Raw genomic sequence first — 11449 nt, forward strand, 5'->3', positions numbered from 1 at the left:
CCTCCCCCGCTGCCAGGCGGAGCCGGAGCCCAGCTCATTGCGGAGCGAAGCGGCAGCCGCGATGGCAACCACCGTGACCTGCACCCGCTTCACCGACGAGTACCAGCTGTACGAGGAAATTGGCAAGTAAGGAGCCGCGTCTGGAGCCAGCGGCGCGCCTGGGGCCGGGGCGTCCGAGGGGGGCTGCGCCCCTCGGGGGTGGGGGAAGCTGGGGGTCATTCCCCTCCCCCGTTACAGGGCCTGGTGGGAGGAGCCGGGGGTGCTGCCCCCCCCCCCCCCCGGAACGGGTGCGGGGCAGGGGGTGCGCTCTCCATTGCGCCCTGGGCGCACGGGCCGGGGGGGAAGCCCCGCGGGGGTGGCTGGAAGGTGGCTGCTGGCTCTGGGGTGTCACCGTGCTGGGGGTTCCCTAGTGTGTGTGTGGGGGGGGGAGCCTGGCCCAGGCTGCTCTGGTTGCCAGCTGCCCCCCTCCCCCGGGGGGGCGTCCTACTACTTGCCATGTGCCGGGGCTGGGCTCGCCCGGCCGCGAGTGGCAGCGGGGGCTGGGGGCTCGCTTGCCGGCCGGAGCTCGCAGCCGTGACGCATGTTGCAGGAGGAATGGGAACCATCTGGAGAATGGCACTAGCCCTTCAGCGGGTCCCTTGTGCCAGAAACCCTAGACCCCCCCGCCCCCGGCTCCCCTGCGGCGCTGGGTCCTCCCCGCCCCCCCTCCGGCTCGGGCTCGCCGCGTATTTATAGGCTCCTGCAGCCGCGCCGGTATTTTTAGGCAGCCGGTTCTGCGGGGCTCACCCAGCCCCCTCGCCCCCACTGCAGTGGTTTGTCTGCCTGGTCCGGCGCAGCCCCGGAGACCGGCCTTCGCCAGCCTGCTCCTCGGTCATGAGTTGCATTTAGAAGCCCCCCCCCCCCCCCCAACACCACCGCTGATTTTTGGCTGGGAGGGGGCGCTCTTGGTGATGCCCCTGGGCTGGGGAAGACTCCACCCACCCTGGCACCCTGCACTGGGCTGGCAGCAATCACCCCTCTTTGCATTCAGGGCCATGTGCTGGCGCTGGAGGAGGGGAGCTGGGAGGGGGGTCCCCACCCGGGGAAGATCAGTGCGCCAGGGCTCTGGAGTAGTGGTGCCACAGAGCGGGCTGGCCAGGGGGAGGAGCTACCCTGGCAGGTTGGTTCAGCGCCCCTTCTCCCCCCCCCTCCCCCCGGTGCCTACAGGTCACTAGCGCCCAGCTGGGGGCTGGCATAGCTGCCCCTCCAGTGAGTAGGGGCTGGGGCTGCCATGTGTTCCCTGCTGGGGTCTGCCCTTGTGCTACTGGGAGAGTGCGCGATGTGGGCACCCTGCCATCTGCACACCCACGCTGGGACCCGGCCTCGTGCCTGGGGGCTGGCACTCAGTGCTGCCTACTGAGGGGGCTTTCCCCACCCCAGCTGCCCCCCAAGAAGTCCGGCTGGTGGGGAGCATCTCCCTCAGCATGCCAGTGGCGTACATTTTACACCCGTGCTCCGTGGCTGTCAGAAGTCACTGGCCTTTTGGGGCATCTCCAGGCTGAGACCCCTTAAAGCGGCCTGGGTTTCGGAGAGCTGGTACTTGGCAGTAGCCCAGACTCAGGACCTCTTGGGGTGTCTCAAGCTGAATTTGGGGTGCCCCAATTGAGCCTCCCCCCCAAACTGGGATAATCTTGGCCCTGCCATTTCGCAACCCCTGAAAATATTCCATTCCTTGCAAACTGCTCCATCTTTAATGCAAGTCTGGCCACCCCATAACGACCTGTCTCAACGCCCACCTGCATGCATCCCTTCCCAAAGGCCTGCAAACAAACATGGACTTTGCAGCGTGCCTGGAAGGTTTAAACATCCTACAATAATTCTCCTGCTGCCCCATCCCTCAGCCACTTGGCTGAGCTGTATGGATTTAGCTCTCACAGTCTTTCCTTATAACCCAGCTCGCAGCCGCCTGTGTTGTTTGGCTGGGAACCCCTGCCAGTTTTTCTACATCCGCTACTTGGATGGACAGCGCTTTGGGGTGGGGACTCTTTTGGTTCCGTGTCTATCCAGCGCCTGGCACAACAGGGTCGGGCCGGGACTGGAGCCTCTAAGCGCTCTGAGAATGCTCATAGTAGTCGGGCGCCCAGAAACGAACACAAGATGCCAGGTGGGCTCTGCCCAGAGGTATAGAGAGAGATTGTCCCCTCCTTGCTACAGAGAGAGGGGCCGGTGGCTGGGTCATAGGGGGGACCGGAATTGGTGTCTGTGGAGTGACGCTCTGTGACCCAGGGCGAGTCACCCTGTCTCTGTGGGCCTTCGTTCTCATGTGTTCACTGGGGATACCAGCTCAGCCCTTCCCTCCAGAGTTGGAGCGAGGAGGAGAAACAGGCTGAAGATTGTGGGGTGCTCAGAGACATAGTCATGGTGGTCCCAGGTGTTGAATGTGCCCTGGAAGGGTGCAGAACATGAGGCATCTGGGAGGGACGGCGCTGAGGGCACATGCTGGGAGTATGTGTGTGTGTGGGGGGGGTCTTTGCCAGAGCTGTATAGAGAGGGACCCTCCCTTCCTGCTGCAGAACACGACCGCTGGGCTTCCACGTTTCTGTGGAGGCTCTTTGACAGGCATGAATTCGGCAGAGCGAGGAGGTGGCGTGAGCGCTGTAAAACAGAACGGGGCCTGCAGAAGGGCAGCAATGGGACTGACTTCCAGGGCCTTGGAAACAAAGGTCAGGAGCCCGCCCCCAGAGGAGCCGGACAGTGCTGTCCGAGGAGAGCCAGGCACTGCAGGGCTGCTCCAGAACTGGCTGGCGTGCTTGTCGGCGAGCCTTCCTCCGAGCCATCGGTGAGCTGCCGGGAAGACGCCTGGCTACGCCCCCAGCTTCGGAACAGCCTCCTGGAGGAACCCCTTCGATGTGTCAGATCCCAAGGGGGGCTTGCTGTGCCTTTGGGGTAGGCCACGTGGCCTCGCAGCCACCGGAGACTGAGCCCCGGAGGCTCCCGCACTCCTGCTTCGCGCCACAAGCTCCTCCTGCCAGTCTCCCCGGGGACAGGAATGCTCTGCAGGGAGAACGCACCTCGCCCGGCCTTTGCAGCGGGTGGGTTTGTTAGTCACCTGGAAGGCAGCGCAGGAAGTCCTGAGGTTGGCCTAGAGAAAGGAAGGTTAAAGTGTGCCCATCCGGGTCGGCCCAGAGCAGACCTGTAGTGAACTTCGTTTCTGGCGCGTACGTCTCTCTCCCCCTCAGTTTCCAGGTCAGCCAGCGCTTCCCCTGTTCATTCCACCTGCATTTATGTCCCTTAGTCTTCCCTGAGAGCAAATGTAACCCTTCTTCCTCCCACTCCTCACCGGGTAGCCATCTAATGTGTGGGGAAACTGAGGCATAAAAATACTACAGCAAATTCTCACTTCGGCACGCTTGGCGTGTCCAAGCCTGAGGACTAAGCCCCCTGCAGGGACACAGCAGCTGCCCCACGGGTGCTGAAGTGAGGCTGCTCGTGGACCGTGGTGGAGCTCGGATACCGAGGTGATGGATGTGTTTGAAATAGCTAAGCAGATCAGAAGTGGCTGCCAGTCTGCTCGGAGCCCAGTGCGATGCGGGGGGGGTCTCTTCGTGAGCTGGGCCCAGCCTGCTTGGAGAGCTGACCCGGCTCCCTGCCCCTGGCTACGTGTGGCCTGCTCTTGATCCCCAGGACTTTCTCAGTGAGGCTCCTATTTACCCATGCCGGGGGTGTCTCCGCTGAAGCATGCCCCCTGCTATCCTGTCCTTCGGGTGCACCGGGCTTTGATCACTTGGGGGACTAGGAGGGTCACTTTTCCACGAAGGCCCTTTGGTGTGGAGGGGGCTGGTGGCGGGGCTATTGGGCAGCACGTAGATCCCTGCCCCGAGGCAGCTCGGCCAATAAATAATAGCCAAGCTGGGCTGCGGGGTGTGCGACCGCGGGCCCTCCCCACGCTGCTGTGCGGAGCCCTGTGGAATAAACAGCGGGCGGCTTCCAGGAACCATTCGGGAGAGGCTGGGGCTGCTGGCTGGGGCAGTCGCCTGTCTCCTGGGGTGCAGGCCCTGCCTGTCTGCCGCCCTGACGCACGCTTGGGGGCCTTGGGCTTGGAAAGGAACGTGGCCAAGGGAGTGAAAAGCAGCAGCTGGGCCGGCGAGGGGTGTTTATGGGCCCAGCACCTCTAAGAGTATGAAGCAACGAATGCCTGGCTCTGACGTCCCATTCTCCACTAGTGGGTTTCAAAGTGCTTCATAGGGGGGAAGACTGAGGCCCAGAGCGGGGAAGTGACTTACCCAGGGTCACCCAGCAGGCTGGTGGCAGAACCTGAACCCAGCTCTCCAGAGTCCCAGTTGAGTTGCTCTAGGCACTAGGCCACGCTGCCTGTCCTAGCGTAGAGAGGTCTCTGAGGGCTGCCCCCAGCTGCAGGGCCTTATGGCGATGTCTGATTCCTCACCCCAGCTACCGAGGCATGAGAGGGTCTCCTTCGCCAGGTCCAGGAGCTTGTCCATCCATGTGAAGGGAATCAAACTGAGCATTGGGAGGGGATGGTGGCGGACATACTGCAGCGAGCTGAGTGCCGCTGTCAAGGCCCATTCCAGTGCTCTGTCTGCTACCTTCGGGGCGAAGTCGAGTGGAACAACCAATGAATGATGCAGGCACAAGACGCAGGGGTCTAAAATAGAGCAGGTGCGCCAATATTTACCCTTCATCATAATACAAGCACAAGGGGCCGGGGAGTGGGACCAAAAGGCAGCTGGCTGAAACCGGGAAAGACAATTATTGCATATTGGGTAATTAGCCGGTGGAACTCACCGCCGCAAGATCTGACCGAGGTCTGGAGCTCAGTGAGGTTTGCGAGAGGATTGGACAGTTAGCTGGACAGTGAAATAGACAGTTCTCAGTTACAGGCATTAGCAGCTAGGTATAAAAGAAGGGGGTCTCATCTAACACCCCAGCCTGGCCTCAGCGCAGGAACTAGTCTCTAGGGGGAATGTCCCCATGGGGAGGTTTTTCCAGAACTGGTGGCTACAGGGTGCCAGTGTCTGAGACAGGAGTGGGGCCCCACGGCTGATCTGGCCTGGAAGTGCCTCTGGGGTGAGGCCAGTGGGCAGCGTGGGGCTGCCCTGACTAGCCCCAAACCCTCTGGTTGATCAAAGTGCCAGCCCTGGGCACTGACGCAACCCTGGCTAGGCCCTGGCACCTGTTTAGAAGCTCGCAGCCTCTCCCAGCTCAGGCTTCCCCTCCCTGCCCCAGCTCACCCTGCCATTTTTATCCTATCCCTGGGCTGTGGTGCCAGTCAGACCAGCTGGGAGGTGCCATCCTCCCTCTCATGCGGGGCTCTGCCAGCTCCGGAACAGATGGCTGCTCCAATCACCCTCCCTTTGCCACTGCCCATCCTCTCTCTGTGACTGCTCCCTGCCGGGACACCTGGCATCTCGCTGAACGGCAGCGGCTCTGGGCCCCTGCTAGCCACAGGCGGGTGCTCAGCTCTGGGAAGGGGTTTAACGCTCGGCCTTGATTGCGTTGCCCTGAGACGCTGGCAAGGCCCTGTCCTTCCCTTGCCCTCTTCCCCGTTCAGCTGAAGGCTTGTTAGCCGTTTGGATCGGAAGAAACAACAGCAGCAGCGGGGGTGTGAGCAGAAATGTACTCAGTGCCTGGCTGGGCAGCGCCTCCGGGGGATGACAACACTCTCATGGAGGGGGGGGTCTGCTGTTCTGTGGGGGGAGAAACTGGCCCTTGGGGGGCTCATCCAGCCCTGCAGTGTTGGGAAGCTGGGGTTATAGACCATGCCGGGCCGGTGCTGTGCACCCTGGGCGGTGCGTCCTGGGGGAGGCCGTAGTCTGGGGTTAGGGCCGCGTGGATCGGGGCGTGAGTGTCTGCGCCCCTGGCTCTGTCGGCCCCAGGGAAGTTGGTGGTGGTTCTGCCTGCCAGGCTGTGGGGAACTGGGGAGTCCCAGCGAACGCAGAGTGGGGTTAGCGCCATCGAGAGGATTACAGCCGGGCCCCAGAGGGCTTGGAGCAAGGGCGGCGCATGGATGACATGGCCCGGCCCACGGTGGAGTGGTGCTGCCTGGTCGGGTTATGCCACGAGGGGACAAAGGCGATGGGCAGCACAGCAGTGCGGGATGAAGGCGGCAATGAGCAGTGATTGAAGGGGGAGCCCGGCCTCGGGTGAGGTTTGGAGAGGTTCTCGGGGCTGCAGAGGGCAGGAATTAGACACCGGGAAAACCCTCTGGCGCTTGCTGTTCTGCAGGACCAGGAGCAGGATGGGGCCTGCGAGTTGGAGGCCCCCAGCCCCTTCCCCAGCAGAGCATCTGCGGGCAACACGTGGGGCAGAACAAACCGGACCCTGGGGGACCCCTGCCGGCCCTCTCTGCTGGCTCGGCCAGCCCGCTCCTTGCACCAACATCGCTGGCTGCTGCCCGGGATGGGGCATCTTGCTCTGTGAGGGAGCAGAGTGCGCGGGTCCCCTGCCCCTGACATGCCGGCTGCCAGGTGTGGAAATGGGAAAGCTGTCTGGCAAGCCAGGGCTTGGTGCAGAGGTAAACCAGTGCCGGGGCAGGATGTGAGCCTGTTCCTTTCCATCACCGCCTCCCCCGGGGAATAGGCTTGTTTCTGGATGGAGTGGGAGGGCTGTCACTTACTGTGGCTGCCCCTCTGTGCCCGCGAGCAATGCAGCTGGCTCTGGAGGCTGGTCAGGGCCCCCCTCATTCCACCCTGAGGAACTCCTCGCTCCTGCCATCCTGTGCCCCTGCCCAGTGCTTCCCCCGCCCCGCCTCCCGTCTTCCCGCCCACGCTCGCTTCCTCACCCCCTGCAGCAATCCTCAATCCGGGGCACCCGGCGTTTCCATGGCAACAGACTGCGCTGGCAAACACAGGCTCATAACAGCACCGTGTGCTGAGGCGGCTGCTGCTGCTCCGCACTGTTCCTGCCCTCGCTGGCTGGGTTTTCTAACGCAGCCAGCCCAGGGCACCATGCATGTCGCTGCAGGGTCGGGGCCCCAGATCCCCCGGCCACCTGAGAATCCAGGTGTTAGCAGTACAGAGACTATGACACACAGGGAGGCTCCTGAAGTAGCTGACTCTCTCCAGGAGGAGGCAGTGCCCCCCTGCCCCTGTTCATTGCCAGGATTGTCAGCCATAATCCTTCCCCGGCACTTTCCATCTGCAGGCTGGGCCTGCCTTAGTGTTAGCGCAGTGTCGTCGGCCTCTCAGAGCCTGCAGCGAGGTGGGTTTCATTACCCCCCCTTTACAGAGGGGCAGAGCAGGGACGCGGCACGGGTGAGGTCAGATCTACCCAGTGGCAGAGTTGGGGAAGAACCCAGGAGTCCTGGCTCCCAACTCTGTGCTTTAGCTCCCGCTTGCCTAGGTCAGAGGCATCAGGGACGCTGGACGGTTCCCTCTTCCTCCTGTTCTCGCCAGGGTGCCCGTGCTGGGGTCTCTGACCCACTGCTTGCTGCCCATCCCATTTTGCTGCTGTTGGTCCCAATGGGAGCCTCGCTGGCTGGGTTGGTTCTGAGCTCTCCCCAGGCACCATCCCAGCCCACCGAGAGCCGGGTGTGAGTGTCTCCCGGGGCTGGGTTCTCTGGGACAACTGGTGCCATCTTTGCAGCAGGTGGGGCCCGGGTGCCTGCGGGGCAGGGCTGTTAGAACGGCTGAAGGGGGTAGCAGGTCACCTGGCAGGCCCGGACCATGTCCTGTTCAGGGGGCCTTTCCGAGCTGGTCTGGGCTTTTGGATTTCAGGGAGCAGATGTGCTGATGCTGGAGAACTGCTGGGGGACACCCCGAGCCTGCCTTGCTTGGGGAAGGTGCTCAGAGGGGTTGTCCTGCATGGGCCTTGGGGGCAGGGGGACTTGCACAGAGCCACAGCCCCGTCGCTTTGGCCCCTTTTCCCCAGCCGAGCCTCCGCTTTGAACTCTGGTTGAAGGGATGGGGATGCCACATCTCCCCACTCCCCGACACCAGATCTCGGCCACAGGGCTGGTGGCCATCACGCTGACCTGTACTGTGCTCTCCCTTCTGTATGCACCTGTTGTCTCTTGTCTTGCTTGTCGGCTCTCCAGAGCGGGGAGCATCCCTCTGTTCTGAGTTTGTTCACCGCCTAGCACGATGCAGGCCCTGCTCTGTGACTGGCCGGTGTAGGTGCTCCTGTAATTCATGAGGCAGTAATGTGCCCTGGAGGATCGCTGTTCTCAGCATTGTTGCTTCTAGTTTATGGTTGGGGGGGGGCTACCAGCTTTTGGGGGGGATTCCTTCTGTGACAAAGTGGGAATGTTCTTAATGTTTTCTCTGAGTGCTGTGTGGGTGCCTCAGTTTCCCCTATGCATTTCTTGAGTGTCTAGGGGTGTGTGATTGTTGCAGAGCCCTAGAGGGCCAGTGTGATGGTGTCTGCACAGAGAATGGCCGACGCCCTCTCTCCTGGCAACTGATGGCCTGGGCCCCTCCCCTGCAAAGGTGCCAACTGAAGGTGTTGGAGAACAAAGAGATCAGGTGACCTCCTGGCCCGGGAAAGAGACAAAGGCCAGAGGAGCAGTTGGAGTTTTTTCAGTTTGGGGCTGGCTGAGAAAATGGAGGGGTGCCCAGACAGGGCTCTGGCCTCCCTAGCCCCTCCCCCCCCAAGATGGACCTGACTGAGGGGGTCCTGTTGTCTCTACCTGCAAGACCTGTCTTGGGCTTTGTTCCTGTCATCTAAATAAACTTTCTGTGTTACTGGCTGGCTGAGAGTCATGGTGAATCGCAGGAAGTGGGGGGGGGGGCAGGGCCTTCTGTGGAGGGGGGGGCTACAGGATTGGGCTCTGCTTCTGGGCACTGGTGCTGGGGGGTGGTGAGGGCAGAGAGGAAGAGTGGCCCAGTGGCTAAGGCACTAGCTTGGCCCCAGACTGACTCCCTGGGGGGCTGTGGGCTAATCACCTAGGCCCAGAGATTTTAAGGCAGTCAGGTGCCTAAATCCCTTTGGACATGAGGTGTCAGCTCCTAAACCCATTAGGTTTTGCAACGCTGAGCGTAACGGTGCCTGGAAACCTTTATAAACCTGGGCCTTCGTCTCTGGGCCTCGGGTCTCCCCTGACTCCAGTGGGATTAGCAGGCCTGCCCTGCCGCCTGGGGGCATGGGATGATCCATATCTTGCAGTGTACTGCCAGGATGGGGCTGGAGGAGCAGCCTGATAGACAGGAGGGGCTCTTGATAAAGACCCCATGGCTGGGTGAGTGGCGGTTTCTATGCTTTAATATGGGGGAGGCGAGGGGGCTCTCCCTTACTCTCTCGGGGACAATCTCTCTGTTCAGTCCATGCAGGCTGCTGTTTCTTGCTGACAGGCCAGAAGCGAGAGCTCCTGGGATAGATCCTTCTGCACCTGAAATGCTGGGTGCTGACCAGGCTTTGGGGTGGGGGGAGCCCTGCTCTGAGGGTTAAATACTCCGTGGAACTTCGGCCGTTCCTGTAGTTGATTGCTAGTCAGGACCGTGTCCGGGGATTTCACCTGGAGCAGCTGGAGACGGGCTCTGGTTAGTCCCCATCCATCCACCCCCACCCCTTCCTCGCACACTGGGATTGGACCACTCCCCTGGGCACAGGACAGGGCTGGGGCTGGGATCAGCACAGTAGAGACGGAGATGGGCTGGTCTGAATGCTGAACGGGGCACACAGATCAGAGGCGGGGTGGGAAGCAGGTTATTCCCCTGGTAGGGAGAACCTGGTCGGAAGGTCTGTGAGGTGGATGAAATAGGAGCTGGGGTCTGCGTGTCTAACTGGATTCAGGAAAGTCACCGATGCCGTCTGCCGAGCGGGGGCCATGCCTCCCATTGGTTCTCAGGCCACAGATCTGGGCACTGCAAACGCTGATTAGACACTTAAACTGGCCCTTTCCACCATGGAAGAGGCAGTAACACCGGGGACACGTAGGCTACAACTGCCCCGGCAATATCAGGACCGGGAATTGCCAACGGGTGCAGCTGCCCTAATGCCTGCTGTAGTGTACACAGGACTCCGGCGTTTCACCTCTGTGTTGTCTTAGAGCCAGCCTTGTCTACACTACAACTTCTGCCAGTGGAGCAGTGGCCTGGGGCAGTTTTGGGGCCTGGTGTGTGGTGCAGACAAGGCCTCCGGAGGGCACAGCAACCTGGCAGCACAGCTGGCCAGCACAGTTTGGGGCTCTGTATCAGGAAGTATCAGGTCACAGAGCAGGGAGGAGGCAATCCTATGGAGCTCTGATGCGACTGTCCCTGAGACACAACATCTGGTCCTTGGTGCCTGCTTACCATCAAGAAACAGAGAGGCTGGAGGGGGGAACTTCCCGGGAAGGCTCGGCGAAGCGATGGCTAAGGGGAGTCTGCAGACACCTGCCGGGACGGGAGAAAGAAGAGGCGTTACCGAAGGTGATACCAGGGGGGCATGTGGAGCACCTGGCATAGAGTGGCCCCAAGTCTTGATACCGGTGCATCTAAATTCTGCTATAATCCCCCTGTTAACTCCCAACAGTTCAGAGACCTAGGGACACAGCTGCTGGCACCCTTTGGGATCATGGCATGATACCAGGGCAGCTTGTTCTGCTACATACAGATGGAGCCTGAGCGTGTTCTCTCCATGGTACTGAAGTGTGTTGCTTCTTTAGAGGTTCGTTCTGGCCTGGCCTGAGCCGCTGGGGAACGGACCGGGCATCTAGCAGATATCTTCCCTAACAGAATGTTGGGAATCATTAAGAAAGGGATAGATAATAAGACAGAAAATATCATATTGCCTCTGTCTAAATCCATGGTACACTCACATCTTGAATACTGTGTGCAGATGTGGTCACCCCATCTCAAAAAAGATATATTGGAATTGGAAAAGGTTCAGAAAAGGGCAACAAAAATGATTAGGGGTATGGAACGGCTTCCGTGTGAGGAGAGATTAATAAGACTGGGACTTTTCAGCTTGGAAAAGAGACAGTTAAGGGGAGATATGATTGAGGTCTATAAAATCATGACTGGTGTGGAGAAAGTAGATAAGGAAGTGTTATTTACTCCTTTTCATAACACAAGAACTAGGGGTCACCAAATGAAATAATAGGGAGCAGGTTTAAAACAAACATAAGGAAAAAGCAACAAAGAGTCCTGTGGCACCTTATAGACTAACAGACATATTGGAGCATAAGCTTTCGTGGATGAATACCCACTTCGTCAGACGTCTGACAAAGTGGGTATTCACCCATGAAAGCTTATGCTCCAATATGTCTGTTAGTCTATAAGGTGCCACAGGACTCTTTGTTGCTTTTTCCTTATGTTTGTTTTAAACCTGCTCCCTATTATTTCATTTGGTGACCCCTAGTTCTTGTGTTATGAAAAGGAGTAAATAACACTTCCTTATCTACTTTCTCCACACCAGTCATGATTTTATAGACCTCAATCATATCTCCCCTTAACTGTCTCTTTTCCAAGCTGAAAAGTCCCAGTCTTATTAATCTCTCCTCACACGGAAGCCGTTCCATACCCCTAATCATTTT

General features: G+C 59.8%; 1 protein-coding gene across 1 annotated transcript in view; it reads left to right on the plus strand.

The window, feature by feature from the left end:
* The window catches only part of CAMK2B (calcium/calmodulin dependent protein kinase II beta), a gene marked incomplete in the record, with an annotated part of 141002 nt that continues 129553 nt past the window's right edge, over positions 1–11449 (plus strand). Inside the window, 1 exon segment of the mRNA XM_034761678.1 lies at positions 1–126. Coding sequence (XP_034617569.1) covers positions 62–126 — 65 coding nt within the window.

This window comes from Trachemys scripta, chromosome 2 (assembly GCF_013100865.1).
Source record: "Trachemys scripta elegans isolate TJP31775 chromosome 2, CAS_Tse_1.0, whole genome shotgun sequence".
Taxonomy (NCBI): Eukaryota; Metazoa; Chordata; order Testudines; family Emydidae; genus Trachemys; species Trachemys scripta.